Source organism: Balearica regulorum, chromosome 19 (assembly GCF_011004875.1).
Source record: "Balearica regulorum gibbericeps isolate bBalReg1 chromosome 19, bBalReg1.pri, whole genome shotgun sequence".
Classification (NCBI taxonomy): Eukaryota; Metazoa; Chordata; class Aves; order Gruiformes; family Gruidae; genus Balearica; species Balearica regulorum.
Window position 1 is genome coordinate 3780081 of NC_046202.1, and position 21994 is coordinate 3802074.

Sequence of the window (21994 nt, forward strand, 5' to 3'; positions counted from 1 at the left end):
AAGTATACGCAGATGGTACACAGAGATAGGTAGAGGCGCTTGCAAGACACAGACTTTAGGGAGGGAGCTCTGGAGGAAGGGGGATGGACAGATACCTGCTGGCACACCTGACTGAGACCCCCCAGGCTGGAGAGGTCCTGCAGAGGACCCTGCAGGTCACGCTCCCCCCGCCAGCCCCGGAGGCACAGGTTTGTTCCCAGCAGGCTCAAGGAAACCTCCTGAGCAGCACTGCTGTGCCAAGCCTTGGGGCAGCGGAGGCCCCACAGCCAGCTCAGGGGCCATGGCCCTCAGCACCAGTTTGTAAGAGCCATCTAGTGGCAAATGTCGAGTGCGTCACGCTCCGGGCTTCATGCTGACAAGGCCACCAACCCAGGGCAGTTCTTAACGAAGCAGGTATTTGTCCATCGGAAACAGGCCACCGATTTACCATCCACCAACTTGCTCTGCGTGCAAGTGCTTAGGTCTCGAGCATGGGATTGAGTGAGCGAGGACACGATGAGCTGAAGCAACTCGTTTCACTGCATTTCAAGTCCCGTCCTGGGAAGCCAGGACTCCTGTTCCAGACCTGCATGTCCCTCAGGCAGCCAGTGACACACCACAGCAGTATGGATGTAAGCAAGTTCTCTGAAACTGGGAACCTGCTGATCTCAGAGTCAGAGCGGTAAGATGATTCAGTTGCACAAGGAAATGCTCTGCAGGGTTTAAAAGGGCTGCCTGCCCTCAGGGAAAATCTGAAACTCAAGGAGAAACGGGGAAGGGAAAGGTGTAGACAGCACCATCACTTTATGCTTAAGCAATGGCTTACACTTCAAGTGATGAAAAAGCAATGTACTCCAAAGCACAAGGAAGTTTTTAAAACAACCATTTTAAAACAGTGGGGGTATAAGAAGCATCACAGAACCAGACTGGAACCATGAAACCATTTTATGTCTAGATATTCACCTATCCTAGCATGTGACAGGGGTCAGGAGACCCTTCCACAGCAGAAGAAACAACATTTCTGGGGAACCACAAAGTTCTATCACGACTCAGTTTAACATTAGATCTCAAGAGCTCACACCACTATTAAAAGCTTGTTAACAGCAGATGTGAAGGAGTGCTGCAGCATCGGAGGTGTGCTGATTCAGGAACGGATGAGAAGTGGGACACCTACAGATGCAACAGAATAGATCAAACGATACAGCTGATCGTTCCCCACCTCTAAAATGCAACTCATCCACACACAACAGAGAGGAGTCATGACATGAGAAACAAATATCCTTAGTGAGTAGGAGTTGAAAAGATACATTACAATTTCAAGAAGACCCCATTCAACTCCCAGTACATCTACTTTAGCGCAGGAAGTATTAGTCACTAAGGAAAGTAACTAGAAAACCCATACCTGTTGATGTGTTCCTTCAACGTAATACGTAGCTGTAAGCACTGCAAGCGTCAGTAAAAAAGACACCAAGATACTTCGCCGATGCCACAATCTTAAAAGACAAATGGCAATTAGGGTTTTTCATAATTCAACATGCATCTCAAAGTAACTTAGTTATCCCTGTAGACTGGGTCTGTGTGGATGTAGCCAGTGGGGGCAATGGCAGCTGAAAAATCTGCTATTATAAAAGCATAAGCTTCCCAAGACAATATCTGGGGAGCCTTTAGTCTTTATGGAAAAATCTCTACTTCACTGTCAAGTGAGACCAAAGTTCAGTCATGCTTTTTTTTTTTTTAAATAACGAAAAACAAAGTAACTGTCTGAAAACAAACACAATCTGAAAACAAATAATCAGCTTCTGCAGCCAAGAGAGTCTCAAACACGGGGCCATCAACAACATCCACGGTTAAGGAAGTGCAAAGCAGGCACTGCACGGGCCCTGGGCGAGGGACGAGCTGTGGGTGGACCACAGAAGTGCTAACTTCAAACTGTGTGCTGGTGGGCAGAACCACAGCAACAGTAAGAGGAACAAATCTTTACACTATTTTGATTCCCCTGATCCATTGAAATTAGTATCTCTCATAACAGCTCAAAGTTTAAGAAATACATTTGAGCTAATTAGGAAGCATTATGAAGCTACTACCGTAAGGGGAGAAAAATGTAATTACTTTTGAGCCTGTTTAGTTTTACATACATGTTCTGCTTGATGTGTATGTGGCCACACACAGTAGATTAGCAAATAGATTTATTATTTTCTTAGAAACTCTATTGTACTGTCACCTAATGATATAAAAAAGGCAAGTGCTAGCATCACTTCCAAATCTCAGACATGAAATAGCAAACTATGAACGTAACTTATCTATTTAGACAGACAGAAAAAGATAGAAATTTGAGACGTGTAATACAGGAAAACAGAAATATTTCATATTAAGCAAGCTGAATAAAGTCATTCTAACTTTTCTTAAATTTTAAAATAATTTGTGCTGCTTATATTAGTACGAGAATTGGATTTTCAAGTGATGGTCATCATTTAAATCACAATTTACTCAAGTAGAACACAGGATATCATTAAGAGTCAATCTGAGGTCTCAACTTAATAGCTTATAATAGGCAGTGTTATTTCCTGTAAAGACATTGTCACGCTAGCGCTAGACAACACAGATGTGCTGCACAACAGAGGATGCAAGTGCTATCTGTAACAGAATTTGATGTCTAGGAAGCCAGGTAATAGTCAGCTTAATATAAGACCTCAGATGTTATTTCTGCTGGGTTTAAAGAAATGCTTGAAGATTGTCAGAAATGGCTAACGTAAGACCTGATAAAACAGTTCTCAAAGAAACAATTCCCAATGATAGCTGAAAGTAAAATAAGTAGGTTTCGGGGTCTGACTTTTGGGGGGTGGGGGGCAGGGTGTCTAAAAAAGGGGATTAAGACTACACTGTGTAAACCTGGTCTTTTTCACACAAATAATTTCAGAAGATCAAACCAGAAAACAGAAGTTTCTGTCAATGAATCCTATGTGTCAGCACCTTGAACCTAGCCCAGAGGGGTCAATGGATATCGCCCATCATCCCCAATCTCGACTCACTCTGAGAAGGAGCTGGACAACAGCTAGGATCACCCAAGGTGATATTAGATCCTATCTTCTGACTGGCAAAATGATTGTAAACTCAGTCCCAAACACAAAAGATTCCAGTTACTAACACAAGCACTAGCATGGCTGCTACTCCCGGCTTTTTCAGCTGCAAATCTTACTCATGTTTGCTTTTTGGCACTCCAAACCCTCTCAAGGCCAGTGCTATACATTTCAGCATTAGCAGGGGATGTTAGGACCACTACTTGCAAATTTTCTAACTGGAATAAAAGCCCATTTTGTCCAGTGTGTAAATAACGCTTAGGGAAAGTGCTTTAATAAATCATTTCCTGCTGTGAAAGGGACCACGTAGCTTACAAGCAAAGTCCTCTTTGCAGCGTGATAAACATCACTGCAAGTTCCACGTAACCCTGAACCCTGCCCCAGCTGAGCTATTTGAAGATCATTCAGTGATACTAACACATACATTAATAGACACATACTTAACACTGCAGTCATAAGTACAGTATCTCTTGCCTTAAGGACCCCTAAATACTGTCCTGCTCCTTCAAATTGGAATATTCAACTCTTCAGAAAGGCAGTTTGCAATTTTCTTCCACTGACACCTTCCTGTATTTACACTTATGTAGTTTAGACAGAAGGTCTGGGTGCACAGCTAGAAGTGTGGTATATGTTCCAGTTGCCATCTTTAAGGTACAAAAGTAAGTAGGTTTTCTGAAAGAAGAATTTTAAAGTTCTGAATCATCAGGGAAAGCAAGATGTCAGAATGACCTACTGAATCAGAGCATGGGTTTCCCCAGAATGCTTAGTAGAAGTTAAAGAAATGATCTTTACTTTATGGTCCATTCCTTCAAGTTTATTAGAGTTTCCAGGAAAAAATACTGCAAGGTAACAAGCGGTTGTCTCCACAGTACAATATTCAACCTCTCTTCTCGGTCCCGTCGCTTCCGTTCACTCAACAAAGAGGAATCTGCAAATGAAAAGCAACAGAAAGGTAAAAGCACAGGCTGGAAGTTCAGATTCTATCCCACCCAAAAATATACTGCATTTTTTTCTTTGCTTTGTTAGGAAGCTGACGTGAGCTCTCCATCATCTTCTCTACTCATCACAAAGCATTTGCTCCAAGAGCATCAGAAATCAGGGGACCTCCAGCAAAGGCTTTTTTCCTCCATGTAGCTGACAACCATTCAAGAAGCTACATGGCCCAGGGAACAAAAAGATACTGGTGTCTCTATTAGCCTTTATGCAAGGTACTGCACTACTAGCTACAAATCAGCTCATATATTGGGTCAAATGCGACTATCACCCACAACAGAGACCACATTTCACTTTGAACTTCTGAATTTGGTTCTCTTCCAAAGCTATTCTCAGACTTCTCCGATTGAACTAGATTGAATTACATGCGCTCTTTATACACGTCAGTCCCCGTGTAACTGGATAACAGCATCTACCCTCCCAGTCAGGATCCTCAGGCTGTGGTAAGCCCTGCCATGCTCTTCAGCTTCTCCAACATGAGCCCACCAGAGGAAGTGCTGCCACGAGAAGGACCTTCACTGGACCGACACTGTACAGTTGGTTGCTTTTAACTGCATGATTTGGTTATAACGCAAAGCTCAATGCTACTGTAACCCCCGTCACTGTACGCTACCATACGAGTACAGAAGAAAGGTTCTTCTAATAAACGTGTTGTTTTGCCCTTACAATGCAGTCAAGGTTAATAAAAACCTTAGCTATTTTTTGGATGAGAATGGCTTGTTCAAAGGTCATCAAGCTAATGAGCGGTAATAATTTTTAAGCTTTTAAAGAGAATGAATTCTGAAATAAGACAAAAAAACAGTATCACAAAACAATGGGAAAAATAAACAAAAATAACTCTTGTATCCAGACACCAAACTTGTTTAAACATCACTTACTACACAAAGTCAAAACATATGTAGTCTGTATTGTATACATTTAAAACACTGCAATAATATAATTTTAAAATTTGTAAAATGCTGTTGCATTTCAAATGTTAATCTAATCTGAATCCCCAGCATACTGTAACTCAAGATGTATTATTTCAGTCTTATTCCAGTAATTGAAACATGCTGCCTTATCAGAAGCTAATATTTACATAGAAATTGCATACCTCATTAGTCACATAGCCCATTTCATTTTGTATTCTTTAGCTGTAAGCATCAGTTGCTTTAGATAACTAACAAATCCTACAACGGCAAATACTGGATAACATCCACATTCCCTCAGAGTTACAGAATGATTTAAGCCTTTAAGAAGAAGGCTTTGATTTGTTCCATACGTACACACATACAGTTCCACTTTAAATCTTGCCGCATTTGTTGCATCAAGAATTTCTATTCTCTATTTTTTTCCACTTAATGTGTCTAATAAAAATGCTTCAACCTTGTTTTTATGACTTTGTTTTTAGTAAAGGTCATAAAAGACAATGGTGTAAGACTGCACGCAACTTGAGAAATCACTTGGTTACAAAACTTAATTAAATATGGAACTGGCACATTCAAAGCTGACAGGAAACAAACTAAAATTATTATCATTTCTATGCTATACTACACAGCACAGATAACTCAGTGACACAAGGCTCTTCATAGAACATTCTCAGGTTATTTTTCATGAGTCCTACACATTAGCCCAAGCCTACTTCAGACACACCAGTAGGAAAAACAGAGGCAAGGCAGGAGATGAAGTAGTTAACTGTTCTGTTAGTAATTTATCATTGAAACTGATAAATTATAGTGAAGCTAAATGTCAACAGAAAAGCTAGAAATTGAGAGACTAATAACTGGATTTCTCCCAGAGCATAACAGATTTTTATTACCAAGTACTAACTTTTCAGTGCCAAAGGGTGGGGCTGTATAGCCTGACTGCTACAGCCACATATTTGCCAACAGTTTAGTTTTTCAGCTCAGTCCTGTTGCAGCCCCTGTTGGTACTCAAGTCAGCATATCAACTACAGAATTAAGAACTTTGGAGGGAAAAAGAATTTAAGAGAAAACTGAATGGAAATACACAGCATAAAACTATTCTATGGCTTTATAATACGTAAGTCCACTAGACTTCAGATTTAGAGATGACTGAAGTTTCCAAGATTGATTGGGGCATTCAGACCCTCTGCATTATCCGGGCATAGAGGGCACCACCAAAAATTCCTTTTGAGTATTGTGCCAGCCATTTTACACACCAAGCCGACCAGCTGCGAACATCAAGTCCTTTTCCACCTACCTGTAAAGTTTCCATTGTGTTGTTCTTTGATCATTCCTATGCGTCTCTGGTCACAATCTGTTCCATTCTCTGCCATTTCATAGATCAGTCACGTATAGGGATCTAATAGCAGAAGAAAACCAGAAAGCGTAATGTCTCCATTTCTGGTTATGAAAACTCCATTTACTCCACAGTCAGAGGATACAGGCAGTTCTCCAAATCCAAATCATAGTTATCCTGCCTTACACCATTAAAACGGAGAAAGTGATTTAATTCCCACAATGACAAAGATTAAAACATTTCCACCTACATAAAATCTAAATTTTTCTCTTAAATGACAAAACTCCCCCACTTCTAACAACTGAACAAAAGCTTGTTAAACAATCCCTTCTGCTAATCAGCCCACTGTTTGGGCTCCAGAAGCAGCAGAGCTTCATACAAACCTCAGTTCAATCCCGAGAGAGGTGCACTTAAGATTTAATTCTCCTATTAGAAAGCATCTACTCTGGCATTAAGCTTCCAGGTAGTTAGTATGCAAGTAGACCTCAAAAACCTCACAGCCTAAAAACACAGCCCTCAATATGGTAACTAAGATACACAGCTGCATCTCACGTTTTGCACAGTCTAGTATCTCTAAACCAGAAAAGGTAAACTCTTCAATGGAAAACAGCTCTCTGAGGGAACGTTTTTTTGGAAAGTGTACATTCTGTCTGTTGGTTTAGGCTCTCTCTAGTGAGATCAGCCTTAAAAAGTCCAAAAGAACGGCTGTGGTTTTGCTTATCCAGGAGAGTAAACAGTGTAATAATTGGAAGTCAGCATAAATCAGAATGTTGCAAAAGCTTCTTTTTTATTTTTCCTTAAAAAAACCCCCAAAGCTGAACAGCTGACAATTCTTATGCAATCAAACATGCAGAAAGTAGCCAGTCAGACTCCTTGCTTTAAAAATCCTCTCTTGAATCTTAAAACAGTTTCTGGAATTTTATTTTGGAAAAATAAAAAGAGTCCCACAAAGCTAAAACATCGTATTTGCATTGCATTTCTCCTTGTAAGCAAACATGATTTACAGTTTTTGATATGCTGCGTTTGTTGGAAAGAAAAATAGTGCAATATCCAAATGACAGGTTATATAAAACTGTCTAGTGGAGGAAATTAAAAAGTTTTACAGAAAAAATACTTCCCCTTTGATTTATGTCAGGTTTAAGAGCCAAGCAGCAATTCAGGTTTAGTAAACAGGAGTGAGATCGCCCCTTTGATCCAGACTGCAATAAGTTTGTCAATTTTTTTAATAAAATGTTAAAAGATTTCAGATACTGTATTTGTTGAATATTTCCTGGGTTTCACAAGTCAGTTTTAGACAGATGTTCTTCTAAACAAGTACCAGCCCTGTGCTTTACTTCTAATACAGATAAAATTGCTGGCTAGAATGCGATTATTAAAGGGCTTTACTTAAAACCCAATCATCAAAAGCACCAAGGTCTCGGGAAGGAGTCCTTCCTCCAACACCTCCTTCCTGAAATGAAATGCACAGAAATCTGTCCAGTTAAAATCTCCTGCATGTTACAGTTTTTATTCATTGAAACTTGGGCCCTAGAATACCCAAACCATCAAGAAAATTAGTAAAACAGCCTTGCAAGAGTTTGCTTCTGAAAAATACTGAAGAGCTCCACAGTCAGCCAAGGACAACAGAGGACTGACCTGCTGCAGTAAGAGCTCTACAGCAGCATTCTGCAGTCACTTGCAATCAAAGGTTTGCTGCTCGTCAACCACCAGAGAAATGTGAACCTCCTTCTCTCCTCAGATCGGTTTTATAGCAGCCTGACACTCTGAAAGTCAGGGGAATTACACCAGCACTTAACTGAGGATAACTGGTCAGTTCCTATGGCGATACAAGGATCAGATGTTTGGCCATCTGCTAATTTCTTCAGGACAGTAAGTCCCTGTAGATGGTGGAGTGGTTTGTTTCTACTGACTGCACTTGCTCGTGGTGCTTTTATTTTTTTACCTCTATAAATACATATTTATATACATATACGATATAAGCTTACATACGCACATACGTATGTATATCACACACACATGTATTAACACACACAAAGCTCAAATTGCAGAGGGGAATATTTAAATTGGGCATCCGTAGTTAGAAACCCTGTTGTTTGCCGTAAGCTGCTTAGGCAGCAAAAGCCATCAGAGCTGTCCTGCACACAGCCACCCTAAAAAAAGTTCTGGTTTAGGGAACTTCAGTCACATCTTGTTGGCTTAAAAGTAACAAATGTTAAACCAAAACAAAATAAGTTTTATTTATTTGTAAGTGGAAGCCGCATGTTCCTCATTTTGAAATAAATCTTTTTTTTCCTTGTGCAAATGCAACCTTCAAAATTGAAGCCTCAATTGGTTTGGTCTCTGCTCAGCTTAATTACATTTCGAGAAAGTTAATTTACTGTAATACCAACTGCTCTCCATGTTTGATGCTAAAATCTAGGCTGTGCACAACACTCCCTCTCCATGAGCTGAATTCCACTGCAATCCGTTAAACATCTTTCTGGCACATAAAAATCATCAGTCTCTAGGGATCTCAGGTGCTTTGTTACGTATGTACGCATTACAGCCTTCCCAAGCTCAACTAACAGAGCCAGTTTTACCCTGCCTGCTTGGAAAGGCACTAATCTGGGATTAGCTTTGCGTAACACTACCTCAAGTACACAAGTCAACGTTTCCAGCAAAGCAGATAAATAATCCCCTTGCACACTTCTGTAGGGCGAATACTCGTTAAGAAGGTCTTAAAGTTCAACCATTCTGCAGAAAAGCTCTAAAAACTTGTATTTAAGAATACAGTTGACTAGGAGATTTGATACCTGGCAAGCCCAAACAGGCTGCAATTCAGAAACTAAACCCTTACTGGTTTCAGAAAAAACTCTCCCAATTACCAAAGTCTAATTATACCTAAAGCATCTTAGCATAAGGAACTGGAGGATGCGCATCCAGAAAGCTCAGCACTCTGATCTGTTGCTCTGTTTGACGCCTATTAGAATCACTAGTCCTGCACTAATGTCTCCCTGTGGCGATTAATTGGAGTGGGAGTCTGACCCAAAATGGAGTTATCTTTCATTAACTGAGTCCACATCCTCAAGTCTACACCAAATCCATGAGAGCTCAGTACAGGAAATTAAATTCCATCTGCTAAACAGAACTTCACTTCTTATGAACGCTGAAAAAGACAGAGTCCACATCTAAAAATAAGTTTGCCTAATACATTGAGTAGTTACCAGCAAACATAAAAATAAACTATTTAAAAGAGTGAAAAAAACAACTTTGAACAGTTTTTGTATTAGAGTTGCTTAGATCATTTGTTAGAGCTGTGCTCACACAAGAACTTCTTTGTAGGGCTGAACAAACACCCCACAAAACACTATTCAGCTTTAGCGCAATCCATAACGCTAAGCATAAAAAGACAATTATTGCTAGTCAAAATGTAAATCGGCCAACAAAAAGGGCTTATGGTAACTGTGACTGGCACTTCACAGCATAAGTGAGACAAAGCATAACAAGCTATTAGAGCATGAGAACATAACAAAATCAGGCACTGCAATCTCTGCACACCGTAATCAGAGAAAAGGACAGAAGTCTCTTCTTTCTGAAGCTCTGGGGAGGCTGCTGAAGCACCCAAGTGTTGGGTGCACTGACGTAAAAGGAAACAGTTTAAGACAAAGCATTTGGGTGCTTGCACTCTCACTTGGAGGAGCAGAATGTGGACTTGTGGTCTGTACTAAGGATTTTTTTTGAGGACTCCTTTCCAATGTGCTGGAACAAGGAAGCTGTTAAACTATTTTAATGATCTCACCACTTTCCCAGACATTGTTCAAATCGCGAATTCTTACCACTTCTTACTTAAAGACACCCTAGACCCCTGACTCTCATCTCCATCAAAGTTACTCATCACACAGCTGCTAGAACCAGATTTATAGCTTAGACCATTTTGCTGATGTTTTCTCCCAGCCGCCTTAGCAACACACCATTTTCAGTCTTGTCATTTCTTGCATTTTAAGCCAAATGCTCCAATCCTGCCGGTATCCTGCTCCTTCTCTCTCCTCAACTTTTCTGATAAACTATTCCTTCTTCTTCGTCTACATCACTGTTCTTCAATTACAACAAAGAGAACAAAAGATTAAAAACCAGACTTTCACAGGTGGTTAAGTAATTGCACTAAAATAGACAACATTACACATGTGTAATATGGTTTTGTTTCAGTCATCAAATGCTTTACATAGGCAATAATTTACACAGGGAGTAAGTTAACAGTTTCTTGGCAAAGTAGCAGCCTGGAGAGCACTTTCCCTCAAAAGTCAAAGACTGCCTGGCACATGAAAACATTTCGGTGAAGGATGAGATCAGTCGAAGTGAAACGTTACATACCCTTTCAGCTCTGTACAACTGTGTCACTCTTCACTACTTCTTCTGTATTTCAAGCCAGCAGAACAGACAACTACGTCCTCAGCTCTGTAGACATTCAAGACTGAAGCGACTGCTCTTCCAAACCTTCTGTCCCTACAGAGTAAGATAATACTGTTCATCATGTGATACAAAACTGACACAGACCCTAACTTGAAGGTTAATAACTTTCCTAAAGATGACAGAAAATAGAAAAAGTGACTGCTTGATTTTTTCCAGTCCGTTAACACTCATGGGAAGCATTCAATTAAAATAAATTAGGACACATCTGAAAGACATTCAAAATCTCCACAGATTTAACATTAATGGGTTGATATGAGTGCATTTATTCCCATACTAAAAATGTTTTTCTAACTAAAATAGTTTAATCTCTCAAAGGAAAAGTAATTCAGTTAAAGACCATAGGTTTCCATTTTTGGGTTATGCCTCTGTACACCAGACCTATTTTCTAATTCCTAGCCATTTCTAATTCTAATTTCTAATTCAAAAAAGTCATCTTACAATTTAGAGTTAAAATTTCCACTTTTCCAAAAAGACTTTGAGACATCTTTTAGGAAAGAATGATTTAATATCATTGTAACATGAGTTTCAGGGATGCTGCGCATTTTCTTTTGAGGTTACTAAAAGTTCTGTCTCTGCCGTTAAGGCCACATATATTAAACCGTTCTCCCTGGTGGATTTTCTCAGGTGAAACATGAATATTGATGGTGGTCTGTGTAGATCCAGCAGTAGAATCAGGTTCTATAATAATACAGTAGAGTCATTACACAATATATAGATGAAAAGGCATGGAAGAGGGTAGGAAAGACAAAATTCACATTGTTCAGGTCTTTGCAGTGATCTTTTGCTGAAACTTTAAAAAAAAAAAAAGAAAAAGATTTATTTAAAAGAAAGGAAATTGAAATAACCGGAAATGTGAACATTATCAGTGTAGCATCTGATGCTATAATGCAGATCACAGACGAGTTCTGCGCTCCTTACGCTGGCAGGAGGCAGCAAGCCTGGGGTGCAGATCACAGCTTACAGAACAAGACTGCTGCTCTGCTGACGGGAGCAATGCTCAACCAGCTGCTGAGAAAACCACCTCAAGGTTATCAGAGAGGGTGAAATACGCTGCTGAGAGGGTGACCTGAGGACATCACAGGAGACATCCTACTGCTGTGCTGCTATGCTAACTTCAATTTCCCAAGCACCAGCTTAACTCCATCCAGATTTTGAATGAGACAGCATTATAACACACCGTACCTCATGTCCTCTCTCAAACAGGGACTCAGCAACAAGTACTACAGCGCCATGATAATGTACCTCTTGGGGAGGGCACGTCACGTATGCCCAAGCAGCCCTTACACCAAAACTGATGACTTGGAAAGACTGATAGGAGCAGAGAGAAAGGCTTTGGAGAGAGGGGCCACACAGGATTGGAAAAAAGACCATAACTTAATATTCAGGTGACTAAACTGACACGGTGTCTTTCACATCCTCAGTTCCAGAGGGCTATACAGAAATCCACGCACATACTTTCTGCCAAGACGTTTGTGTCTCAGCCCTCTGACTGCATTGCGCATTCGGAAGGTGGCAGCCAAACTCTCCACCATCAGCCTGCCTATGCTTCCAAAAGGCACAGAGGAAAGGAAGGTCACAGGAATTGTCACAAGATGTTAACACATCCTGCACAAAAAAGGTCTGCTAAAAGTTGACTAGGAAAGAAAGAAGAGTTAGAAAAATAAAGTGTATAAATGCATTCTTAAGAATCGCCACCTCTGACTCCTCCAGGAGCTGGTGGAGCACGCAGACTTGGTAGGAACTTTGCCTTTGCCCTCTTGTAAGTGCTGGGAGACAGTTTCCCCACAAGAAGATGCTTGAACCTGCCCAGCCATTATATCCAGAGTGCTGCTTCTGTAAGAGGAGGTACGGCACCGATGAAAGGGAATGGACAGAAGCATCTAACAAACCCCACAGAAAACAGCAGCTGGAACACGCTCCTGAGACGACTTCTGCTTTTCAAAGACGTGAACAGTCTCTAACTGGAACCAATCCAGGTTACACTATGGCTGCCTTGGCCATTCAATGAGAATACGCTGCCCATATCACAGAGGCTAATTCTCTGTGAATCACAGAGGCTAATTCTGAGCCTTGTAAGAGAGAAGAATATTCTTTTAACAAGTTTGAAATACACTGAACATCTGTCTGCCTCGCTAGTAACATCTTACTGTCTCCTGCGTCCACCTGGTCAGCGCAGCACCAAAACCAGCAAGGTGCTGCCCCATGACTATGGTTCCAACCTGCCAGAGGAATACAAAAAGCTTAGTGTTGCAACAGCTTCAAGGCCGTGCTCTTTGTTCTTGTGGAATGGCAAAGTCCATCCAACTCAGACTTCTCCACAAGAAACAGAAGTTAAAGTTTGAACCTTCAGATAATACTATGTTTCCCATCACCATTATACCAGAAGAACTGGCCTACTCTTACTATACATCAGGAGCAATAGTTCTTTAAAACCAAAGCTTGTTAAGAAGAGGAGATCTCAAAATATGCACTAATTCCACAAAACATTCTAGGGAGACATATTCACAAGATGTAGTCAGAAACAGTTATGACATTCAAAAGATATTCAAAGACAACCACAGGAAAAAAGCTTTAAGGTGGAAATAGTGCAGATGTTCCAGCAAAGAGGCTGGTTTCCAGTATACTCACCTGCTGCATTGCTACTACCCACTTAAAAGCTACTAAGTCTCCTCCTATCCTTTCCCACAAAAATTCCAAGTACCACTGATTTCAGGTGTTAAGTAGGACAAGAAGCTAAGCTTAGCTCAGATTAATAAGTAGTGCTCACCCTCCATTGCACAACTGGAAACATGTTTTTTCAAACTCTCATGTGAAAACATGGGATGAAGCAATCATCACAACTGTCACTTGTGACCGATAAGGAATAAAGAAAAGTCCATGCTGCAGAAATAAGGGATTGAAAGAAAGAGGACTGACATAATGAAGCCTATTTTAATAGGAAAATGAATGCATTAGGAAGAACTTATATATGCTATCGTAAGGTAAGATGGTATAAAGCATGAGAACCCCCAATCGACTGATCTAGCAGGAACCGGGGTTAAACAACCTTCAAAGAGCAGAAGTGCTAACAGTAAAACAGTACCAGAACCACTGCTCAAACAAAATTCATATGCTCCAAGACATAAAAGAGTAATATCACATTCTCTCCACCTCAGAGTGCTCAACCCATATTATCAACACTAACTAAACCAGGATACCCACTTGTTGGTAAGCACCACCTCACATAGCAGGGAAAACAGGGACAGGAGAGAACCCTGAAGAAATGTCATATGTGCAGTTCAAAGGGGATAACCTGGATTCACTGCAATTTATAGAAAAACAGCCACTATCATCAAGCTTCTTACCCCTTCCCTCAGGTCACCTACACGACTTGCCAAAGAGCTAAGAGGCAAAACTGGAACAGACCAGAAATCTTTCTGCTTTATTACCTTCTGTAATCACGAGATGACATTGGCCAGAGAACTAAAAACCAGACAAACACATCTAGGTGCTTAATTTCAGGCAACGGAAATGAGACACTAAGAGTCTTCATGGATCCGGGCCTAAGCACCCGCGTCCGCAGGACAAGCCACGGATGGTCTATAGGGACGAGGGCGGTCGGCGTGGTGCAGAGGAGGGGAGGCAGTTAGCAACCCAGCTAGGAAAGCACAACGCGTTTCTACTGGAGAAGCAAAGGCCATCGGTGTCCGACTCCTCACAGCTACCGGGATGAATTTCTCACTGTGTCATCAGGCACCGTCCCTTGGGCCACAGCAGGGCGAGTCTATCGTACGGTTTCCAGGGGTTTGTCCGGCGCGACGGGAAGCGTCCCGAGCAGAGCAGGTGTCCAGCGGGACGGAGATGAATCCGCAGCAGCGCAGGTTTCGCCCGGAACGACGGCGAGACGCTTCCTCCCGCACTTCAGCGCCTCGGGGACGGCTCCTTCCCCTCCCGGCCTCCTTCACCCTTCCAACGGCCAGCCCGCCGTCACCTCCCGGTTACCCCACACGCAGTTCCCCCACCCCGACCGGGCCTCTCCCGTCACCCCTCCCGGCCCCGGACTCGCCCAACACCGTGTGGGCCGCCGCTGGGTCACGGTGTCCCGGGGCGCCGCCGACTCCGCCCGCTGGCGGCTCTCCCGACCACCCCCCCCCGCCCCCGCCGCCGGACGCCTCCCCCCGCCGCCCCGGGGCCGGGACCGTCCCGCCAGCAGCGCGACTCGGTGCGGTCACGCGCGTCACCACAGCGGGAAAGGGGAGGGGAGCGACGCCGGTGCGGGGCGGCCGTGAGGGGAGCGGCCCGGAGGCCGGTGTCTGAGGGGGCGGGATGGGGGAAGCCGGGCAGGTGCCGCTGACGGGACGGCGGCGCGGAGCCCCGCCCGCCAGGGAAGGCCCTGCCGGCAGCCGAGCCGACCCAGCCGAGCACCCCCGACCGGCCCCGGCCCAGCGCCGCAACTCACCACGCTCCGCGCCGGTAGGTCCCGCTGGGCCCGGGCCAACCCGGAAGTGGAGGCGGGGCCAAATCCTCACCTTCCCTCCTACCGGTGCGCGTCACTTCCCCCCGCGCCGCACTCCCTGCCCCTCCCTCCTGCGGGCCGCGGCCGGCCGGCGGCAGCGTCCCGCCCCTCGCTGGTGGCGTCACTTCCGGGCGACGGCGGGGCGGCAGCGGCCTGGCGGGCGCGTGGCAGGTAAGCGGGGGCGGGGGCGGCCCCTCCCGGCCGCCGGGGCTCTCTGAGGGCCGCGGGGACCCGGCCCGGCTCCGGCGCTGCCCCCGGGACCCGGCCCGGCCCGGCTCGTTTCGCTCTCGGTTTTTGCCGCCTTCTTCCACCAGGTTGAGGTTTACCGGGCGCCGGCCTGTCCGCTGCGGTCGCGCCCCCAGGGCCTGGCGGGGCCTGGCGGGGCCTGGCGGGGCCGTGGCTGCCCGAGCCGCCGCAGCCCTCGGTGGAGCGGGAGGCGGCTCTGCTCCGCCCCTCGTTCTCCCGAGCAGCAGCCCGTCAGTGCATTTCGGGTACCGGCTTTAAACCCCCACCTTTTTACCGTCTCTCACCATTTTTAGGTCTAATTTCCACGTAATTTGCAATTTTTTCCTTAGCTCTCTTTCCCGAGTTGAAGCCCATCACGGGTGTGTTGTGCACCTGACGTCACCAGTGACATCTTTGCAATTAGGTGTCGCTGGGAAGGCAGGAGACCACAACACCGAGAAGGGTGTCTCCGAGCATCCCTTCCCAACGCAAGAAGATGGGATAATTTTTAAATTTTTTTTAAATTTCACAAACGTTATCTCCAAATAACCAGGTGCACTCTCGGCAGCTGTAAAACGCTCGAGTAAGTTCTGCCTTTCCCCCCTCCTTTCACAGCCAGTCTCCATCATGGATTATCTCTCTAAGCCCGGGTTCCTCAGTGTCATTGCTGGAGTCGCGTGCGGCGTGTGCCTGGGATGGGGCATTCGAGGGAGACTTTTAAGACAGCCCAAAACCGGAATGACCGCGCCCACCAGCAATCTGGGGAGCGAAGCTGACATCATGGGAGAGTCCGGAGAGTTCAAGATGGTGCTGATTGTCCGCAACGATTTGAAGATGGGGAAGGGTAAAGTAGCAGCACAGTGTTCCCATGCCGCTGTTTCCGCCTACAAGCAAGTTCAGAGAAGAAATCCCGAACTCCTGAAACAGTGGGAGTACTGCGGACAGCCGAAAGTGGTCCTCAAAGCTCCCGATGAAGAGACTCTGATCCAACTCCTGGCTCATGCTAAACACCTCGGACTGACTGTGAGCTTAATACAAGATGCCGGTCGTACTCAGATAGCTCCAGGCTCCCAGACAGTCCTTGGTATTGGACCGGGACCAGCTGATGTAGTAGATAAAGTTTCTGGTCACCTAAAACTCTTCTAAACTAGGGACCAAAGGAATCTGAACACAGTGGTGTGTATCAGTACTGAAGGGATAAAAATCCAGGTTTTGGGATTTTTTTCTGTATGTTCTCTCAGTATAAATAAAATAATCAGTTTTTGTAAGAGACTTAAATTTACAAATTGGGTTTCTCTAGCTTCTGTATAGTGTTCTAAAGTGGGAAAGCAAATGCTGGGCTCAGGGGAGTTGAGGAAAGCAGAGCTGGCAGAATGTTACTACCCATAAGAAGGAGCCCAGTACACGTAAGTCTTGTGCAATATTGACTGAGGATTTTGTACTTGGTCTGGTTTGCTGGCTGAATAGAAGTATTACTGAAGTTTAAGTGAATTTGTCCCATGTGCTAAAAATGACAGAGATTCCCCCTCTCTGCCTTACAGGAGGGGTTTGTGGGCTTTTTTTTGTTTAAGAAATACATTCTTTAATTCAGAGAAGATCAGCTGCTGAAGCAGTTAAAGATTGCCCCATACAGCTGGGGGCAGCTGTAGCCAGCTTCCTGTGCCAACCACTTCTGACAGAGTAACTGATGCAATAACTTGTCAGTGGTATGAGACTGACCAAGTTAAACAGGCCTTGCAGCCCTGCCCACAAGATCCAGTGAACAGTTGTGGGGAGAAGCTGCAAGCCACACTCCTTTCTGGTGGTGCAGGAATCTACAGGCAGGTCAGCAGTCCCAGCTTAGCCAAGTAAAGGAGTTACCCTACGTACAAACAGCTTGTCTTACAGCAACTAACTTAAATCCTGTTTTACTGGGGATTAATTAAGTCATCTTGGGTTTAAGGATGTTACTGGACGGAGTTCACACTGCACTGATCATGGCACACATGTAAATTTTACCCTTGCAGCTCACAGAACTGACTAGTAAGTGTTGAAGAGCTGTTTTGTGAGAATACCGCTGCTGAGCACATCTTGCAGCCTCTCAGCCATGTCTTCTGCTCTCTTACACAATGTATTTCACAGGAACTCAGCTGGATTTGTCTCCATCAGTGAAATGTACAGACCCAGTGCAAACACCAGAGGGGTTGAAACACAAGCTTAAGTGTCATTAACACAAAGAACAGAGACATTTTTATAGTGCATGTCTTAGGCATAATACTTTTACAAAGACCAACGCTACTCACTGTGGACTTCTACTCCAACACGCTCTTGAACAACGACCAAGAGCCTGTGGGAGGTTAAGCCCCCCCAGCTGCCTCCACCCAGCCTTACCCAGGGAACTGCTGCAGTGCTGGGCTGATGGGATTCCACACTATGACTGGGGAGTCATGGGGAGAGCAGGAAGGGGAGTCGGGCTCAGAGCTGGACCCTGACACTGGGGATGGAAGCTTCTCCAGCAATCAGATAGGGCCAGTGCTGTAATAATACTCATTATGCTCAAATATGACAGTATTCATAGAGAAACATTTAAGTCAATTTTATTTGAAGCTAAATATACTTAAGGCAACTTACATACCTAGAACATGATCTCAATTTAACTGACATACCCTACTACAATCCTAACGTATCATCTGGTCAATATGCTGTAGTTGACCACAATGCAGCCAACTCTTGAAAAGTGCTATTTTCTTCTCTCTGGCATAATCTTTCTACAGAAAAAGCATTACAGATTTTCTTGTATTGCCCCCTCAGTGCAAGACACCACTAATGGTCTCCATTGCTGCTCTTCTAATGGCCCCTCAATAGCCTTGAATGTATGCACTTGCGTGCCCCAAACTACTAGCACTGTAATAATACTTGGTTCGAGTTCAAAGGTCCTTTTTGAAGACAGTAAAGTGAAGCTACCACTATGCAGCATGTCCACAGTCCAGTAATTTATTTTTAAATTGAGTAATTTCAAATTGCACAAACAAAACTGAACAGCAATATGCTTGAATTCTCTCTTCTGTACACTCAAAACAGTGATCTAAAACACCACAATATCCAACATACACAAACCTCAGGGCAGGGTTAGTAAATACACAGATTGGAATCATGGTGCTCTGTTCCTGAATGGAATGTCCCACAAAAGCACAGGATACAGCACAACGTAAGGTCATCTGTTACATATGGAGTGAGCAAAAAGACACTAGCATTTTCTATATGCGTAACTTGAAAAACCTGCATAGGTTAAGGAAAAAAAAAAACTTTTACTCATTTTAAGTCAGGCAAGGTTGTCTGTACGCATTTTAAATTCTTTTAGAGCTATGCAATCCAACCAGGGTAGGATATGCTGATTAGTGTTGTCTCTTGTCAGCAGTCTTGCAAGGTCAAATACAAGTATCTTCAACTTTAGCTTTCTCCGAATATACAGTGAGACTTAAATGCATTTAGAATAGACAGTACATACTGTAAGCTGCTCACATACAATGAACTTAAGATTCAATATTAGAGTTTAACACTATAGAGTGCAAATCAGAATCTTCACAATAGACTTAATGGTAATAAGCAGTCCTGCAAAAGCCCACTTGAACAAAGTTGTTTAAACTATTCCCCTTTTAAAGTAAAGTCTAAATGACATGGAATGTGAAAAAGATTTAACATAAGTGATTCAAATAGTTTGCGCTAGAAAAAACAGTCCTTCATGAAATAAAGGTTACAAGAACACGAGGCAGAACTCTTGCTTTTCCCTGTTATGAGTTAAAGCGGGGAGGGACGGTGGAGTTTCAGTAAGAAAATACGCTAGCTCCAAACTGACTTGTGCTGCATCTTACATGCTGTACCCAAAGCCAGGCTGTGGTTGCCCATAGGGAGGTGCGGTGTAGCCATAGCCAAAAGGTGCTTGTGGAGGAACTGCGACACTGGGTCCTGCTGTCAACATTAGCTGGGGCTGACCTGGAAGACAGAACAGTTTCAGCTTTATTCCTTGGTACCAAGAGTTCAGTCAGCAGAATTCCTGCAACTTCCCTCTAGACATCTGTATGTTTAACAAGGGGTTAACCCATTGCCCTGGGTTAGGGTCCTCAGTGGCCAGAATGAGAATTTCCCCACAAAACCTCGGGATGACAGAGTACCTGGCTAAAAATACTGCACTGGGAAGTATGCGGACACTGACAGATTCTTGAAATCTGGGGCAAGTAATTTAAGTTTGTAGAAATCTGATGAGGAGAGAGAAGGGAACAGCTTCCAATTCCTTCAGCATGGGGCTACCCAGGATCAGTTTGCCTTCTGAATAGCATTTCCTGCTCCAGTTGTGTTGGTAACTCTGCTTCATTTAAGGCCAGAATCCTATGCTACAGTGAGCCTGATAGGAAGGCTTGACCCCTGCAGTCCCAGAATACAGAAACACCTTCTGAAACATTCTCCTAAGTCGCATTCACTGCAATGGAATAGTATGTTCTGGAGAATTACATCTTTGATAAGTGTCTGACTTTCAGCTACTTATGATAACAATTTAATAAACCCAATAGTTTGCAGTTATAACAGCATGTTAGGCCAGGACACAGTTTCCAGACTAGTTCAGCCTTACAGCAGCAATTCAAATATATTAGGAATATGAAGTGTGCATAAAGACAACTGCTACAACATTTTTTGCTTTGGAGACTATAGCTTGGGTTACTTGTCACGTGAGTACTCAGAGCTAGATCCTGAAACATCACATCCAGTGGCTGTAGAGCCACAAATATTTCACAATTATTGTACTGCTCCAGGGCATGGTGACTAGAGATGTCCGCTATACACTGGAGGCTCTTTTATCACTGGACAGAATTCAGATTTGTAACTCTTACTAGAATTAGTGGAATAACCCAGATACAAAGGAAATACTCAAGGTAACAGTAAAGCGTGTGGAGCAAGATCCAAGTAACGCACTTGCTGGAGGTCTGGAATAATACAGCTCCTGTACTCCTTTTCTTTAGAAAGTGTCTCTTTAATAAGCTAGGACAATCTTCAATCCTGCAGTCCATATCCAGTCTCAGCAGCAGCATTAGAGTGGTACTTTAGTGTTTTGGAACACATTCCTTTAAGACTTTATTTCACATAAGGAATGTTCACATTTCCAAGGACTCCCTTGGGAAAAAACACTAGTGAAGTATTGTTTTAGAAGCAAAATGTATTACTGACAGCACAGGAACTAAAGCCTTACCATAAACAATAGGTTGTGTTTCCGTAGCTTGCTCCTCTTCCTTTCTCAAAGACTCTGATGCATCCAGTTTATCCACCTGGAATTGAGACCAACAATTAAAAAACTCCTCTAAAAGAGGTACTTACTCATGGCAGAGAAGTGGAAAAGCCTTAGTGGTATGTTAACACCCATCAAGAAAAGGAGACCATTTAAAAGTTAAGATCAATTCAAGTAGCAATGTTGGTACTGGTGCAGTCAAGATTGATTGTTTCCTGAAAAAAACCCCTAATTGAGGGATTTGCGGAACTTCTTTGAAAGCTCACTCCAGGCTGAAGCTTTGTACGACAGGTCCCATACTGGACTAGAGCTACTTTGACATCAGTAAGCTCATCAGCATTACTCCAACTACTTCAAACCAACAGCCTTAGGACACAAACTCAGATTTCAGCACAATGTCAGTTGGAGACCTTTGGTGTTGGAACAATTGCTAAGATAATGGCCAGACCTGGAGAAGTTTCCCTGAACAGAACACCGAGGCACAGGAATCTGAAGTTGGTATTTGTATACAGCAGACTGCAATAGCATCCGACATGTCACTTGAGCCTCAAGATTTCACTTTCCAAACCCATTCACTCATGCAATTTAAGTTCAAATGCAGAGAATGCATGTGTATAAGACTTGCTTTTTTCCACTTTAGATCTGTGTGGCAGTCAGCCTAAACCCACAAATACTCAACTTGTTCGAGCTTAAAACACAGTAACAAGGCAAGACTAGCCAGCTTCACTCTGCTGCACTGCAAGTGCAATTGTGCTGTTATACCACCCCTACGGAAAGGCAAGAGAAGAAACTTGTTTTGTAGTGAAATATTGCTCATTACTAAAATGGATCCAAGGAAACTCAGCATTACTACAGTCTAAGGCAGGCCCTGAAACTCAAACCACAAAAATTAGGTATTGATGTTTTACCTGGGAGATAAGATTTAGGATAAAGTCAGAGACAATCATGCCAATTACTTTTTAAGACAGTAAGACAACTCACAAACCAGATTAGTCTTTCTTTTCCTCTGTGTCCTTAATAAAGGAGTTTGAAGACAGGTTTCCTGTACTTCCACAGGGTCGGCATTACTTATTCAGCTACACCAACATCCATGAGTTGAACAGTTTTCAGCTTAACTATACTAAGTTATTAAATATTTGCAGGCAGCTCTAACATCTTTCTTCTGTTTAGTTGTGAATTACAACATGTGTTCCATAAACCCGCTAATTTGCAACCTTAATTAGAGGCATAAATCCAGGAAGTGGCAGAAGTAGAGCTTTACAAGTTCATTCATAGACT

The 21994-nt window shown here is 43.4% G+C and overlaps 3 protein-coding genes across 10 annotated transcripts in view; 1 reads left to right on the forward strand and 2 right to left on the reverse strand.

Moving 5' to 3' along the window:
- Positions 1 to 15304, reverse strand: part of VMP1 (vacuole membrane protein 1) — a 71292-nt gene extending 55988 nt beyond the window's left edge. For 4 of the 5 annotated variants that reach the window (XR_012838403.1, XR_012838402.1, XM_075771624.1 and 1 more), the window contains exons 1-5: positions 15178 to 15304; positions 10641 to 10772; positions 6252 to 6353; positions 3849 to 3984; positions 1382 to 1472 (exon numbers count right to left, since the gene is read on the reverse strand). Coding sequence is in view for 3 of the 5 variants with exons in the window: in XM_075771624.1 (XP_075627739.1) it covers positions 1382 to 1472; positions 3849 to 3984; positions 6252 to 6327 (303 nt within the window). In the remaining 2 variants the exon portion in view is untranslated. Of the gene's footprint in view, positions 1 to 1381; positions 1473 to 3848; positions 3985 to 6251; positions 6354 to 10640; positions 10773 to 14167; positions 14680 to 15177 lie in introns of those variants that run through there. The other variant, XM_075771623.1, reaches the window with a different exon arrangement.
- Positions 14955 to 16745, forward strand: PTRH2 (peptidyl-tRNA hydrolase 2). Of its 3 annotated transcripts, none has more exons than XM_075771633.1 (2): positions 14955 to 15405; positions 16013 to 16745. In XM_075771633.1, exons 1-2 carry the CDS (start codon positions 15045 to 15047, stop codon positions 16603 to 16605), a joined length of 954 nt encoding a protein of 317 aa, XP_075627748.1. In that variant the 5' UTR covers positions 14955 to 15044; the 3' UTR covers positions 16606 to 16745. The 3 variants fall into 3 exon arrangements, with proteins under 3 accessions (XP_075627748.1, XP_075627749.1, XP_075627751.1); XM_075771634.1 differs by having other exon boundaries at positions 15297 to 15405; positions 15810 to 16745; XM_075771636.1 differs by having other exon boundaries at positions 15307 to 15405; positions 16075 to 16745.
- Positions 16746 to 18019: 1274 nt separating this feature from the next.
- CLTC (clathrin heavy chain) overlaps positions 18020 to 21994 on the reverse strand; it is a 33795-nt gene continuing 29820 nt past the window's right edge. For both annotated transcript variants that reach the window (XM_075771564.1, XM_075771563.1), the window contains 2 exons: positions 20681 to 20756; positions 18020 to 19431 (listed from right to left, as the gene is read on the reverse strand). In XM_075771564.1, coding sequence (XP_075627679.1) covers positions 19307 to 19431; positions 20681 to 20756 — 201 coding nt within the window. In that variant the 3' untranslated portion in view covers positions 18020 to 19306. The remainder of the gene's footprint in view (positions 19432 to 20680; positions 20757 to 21994) is intronic.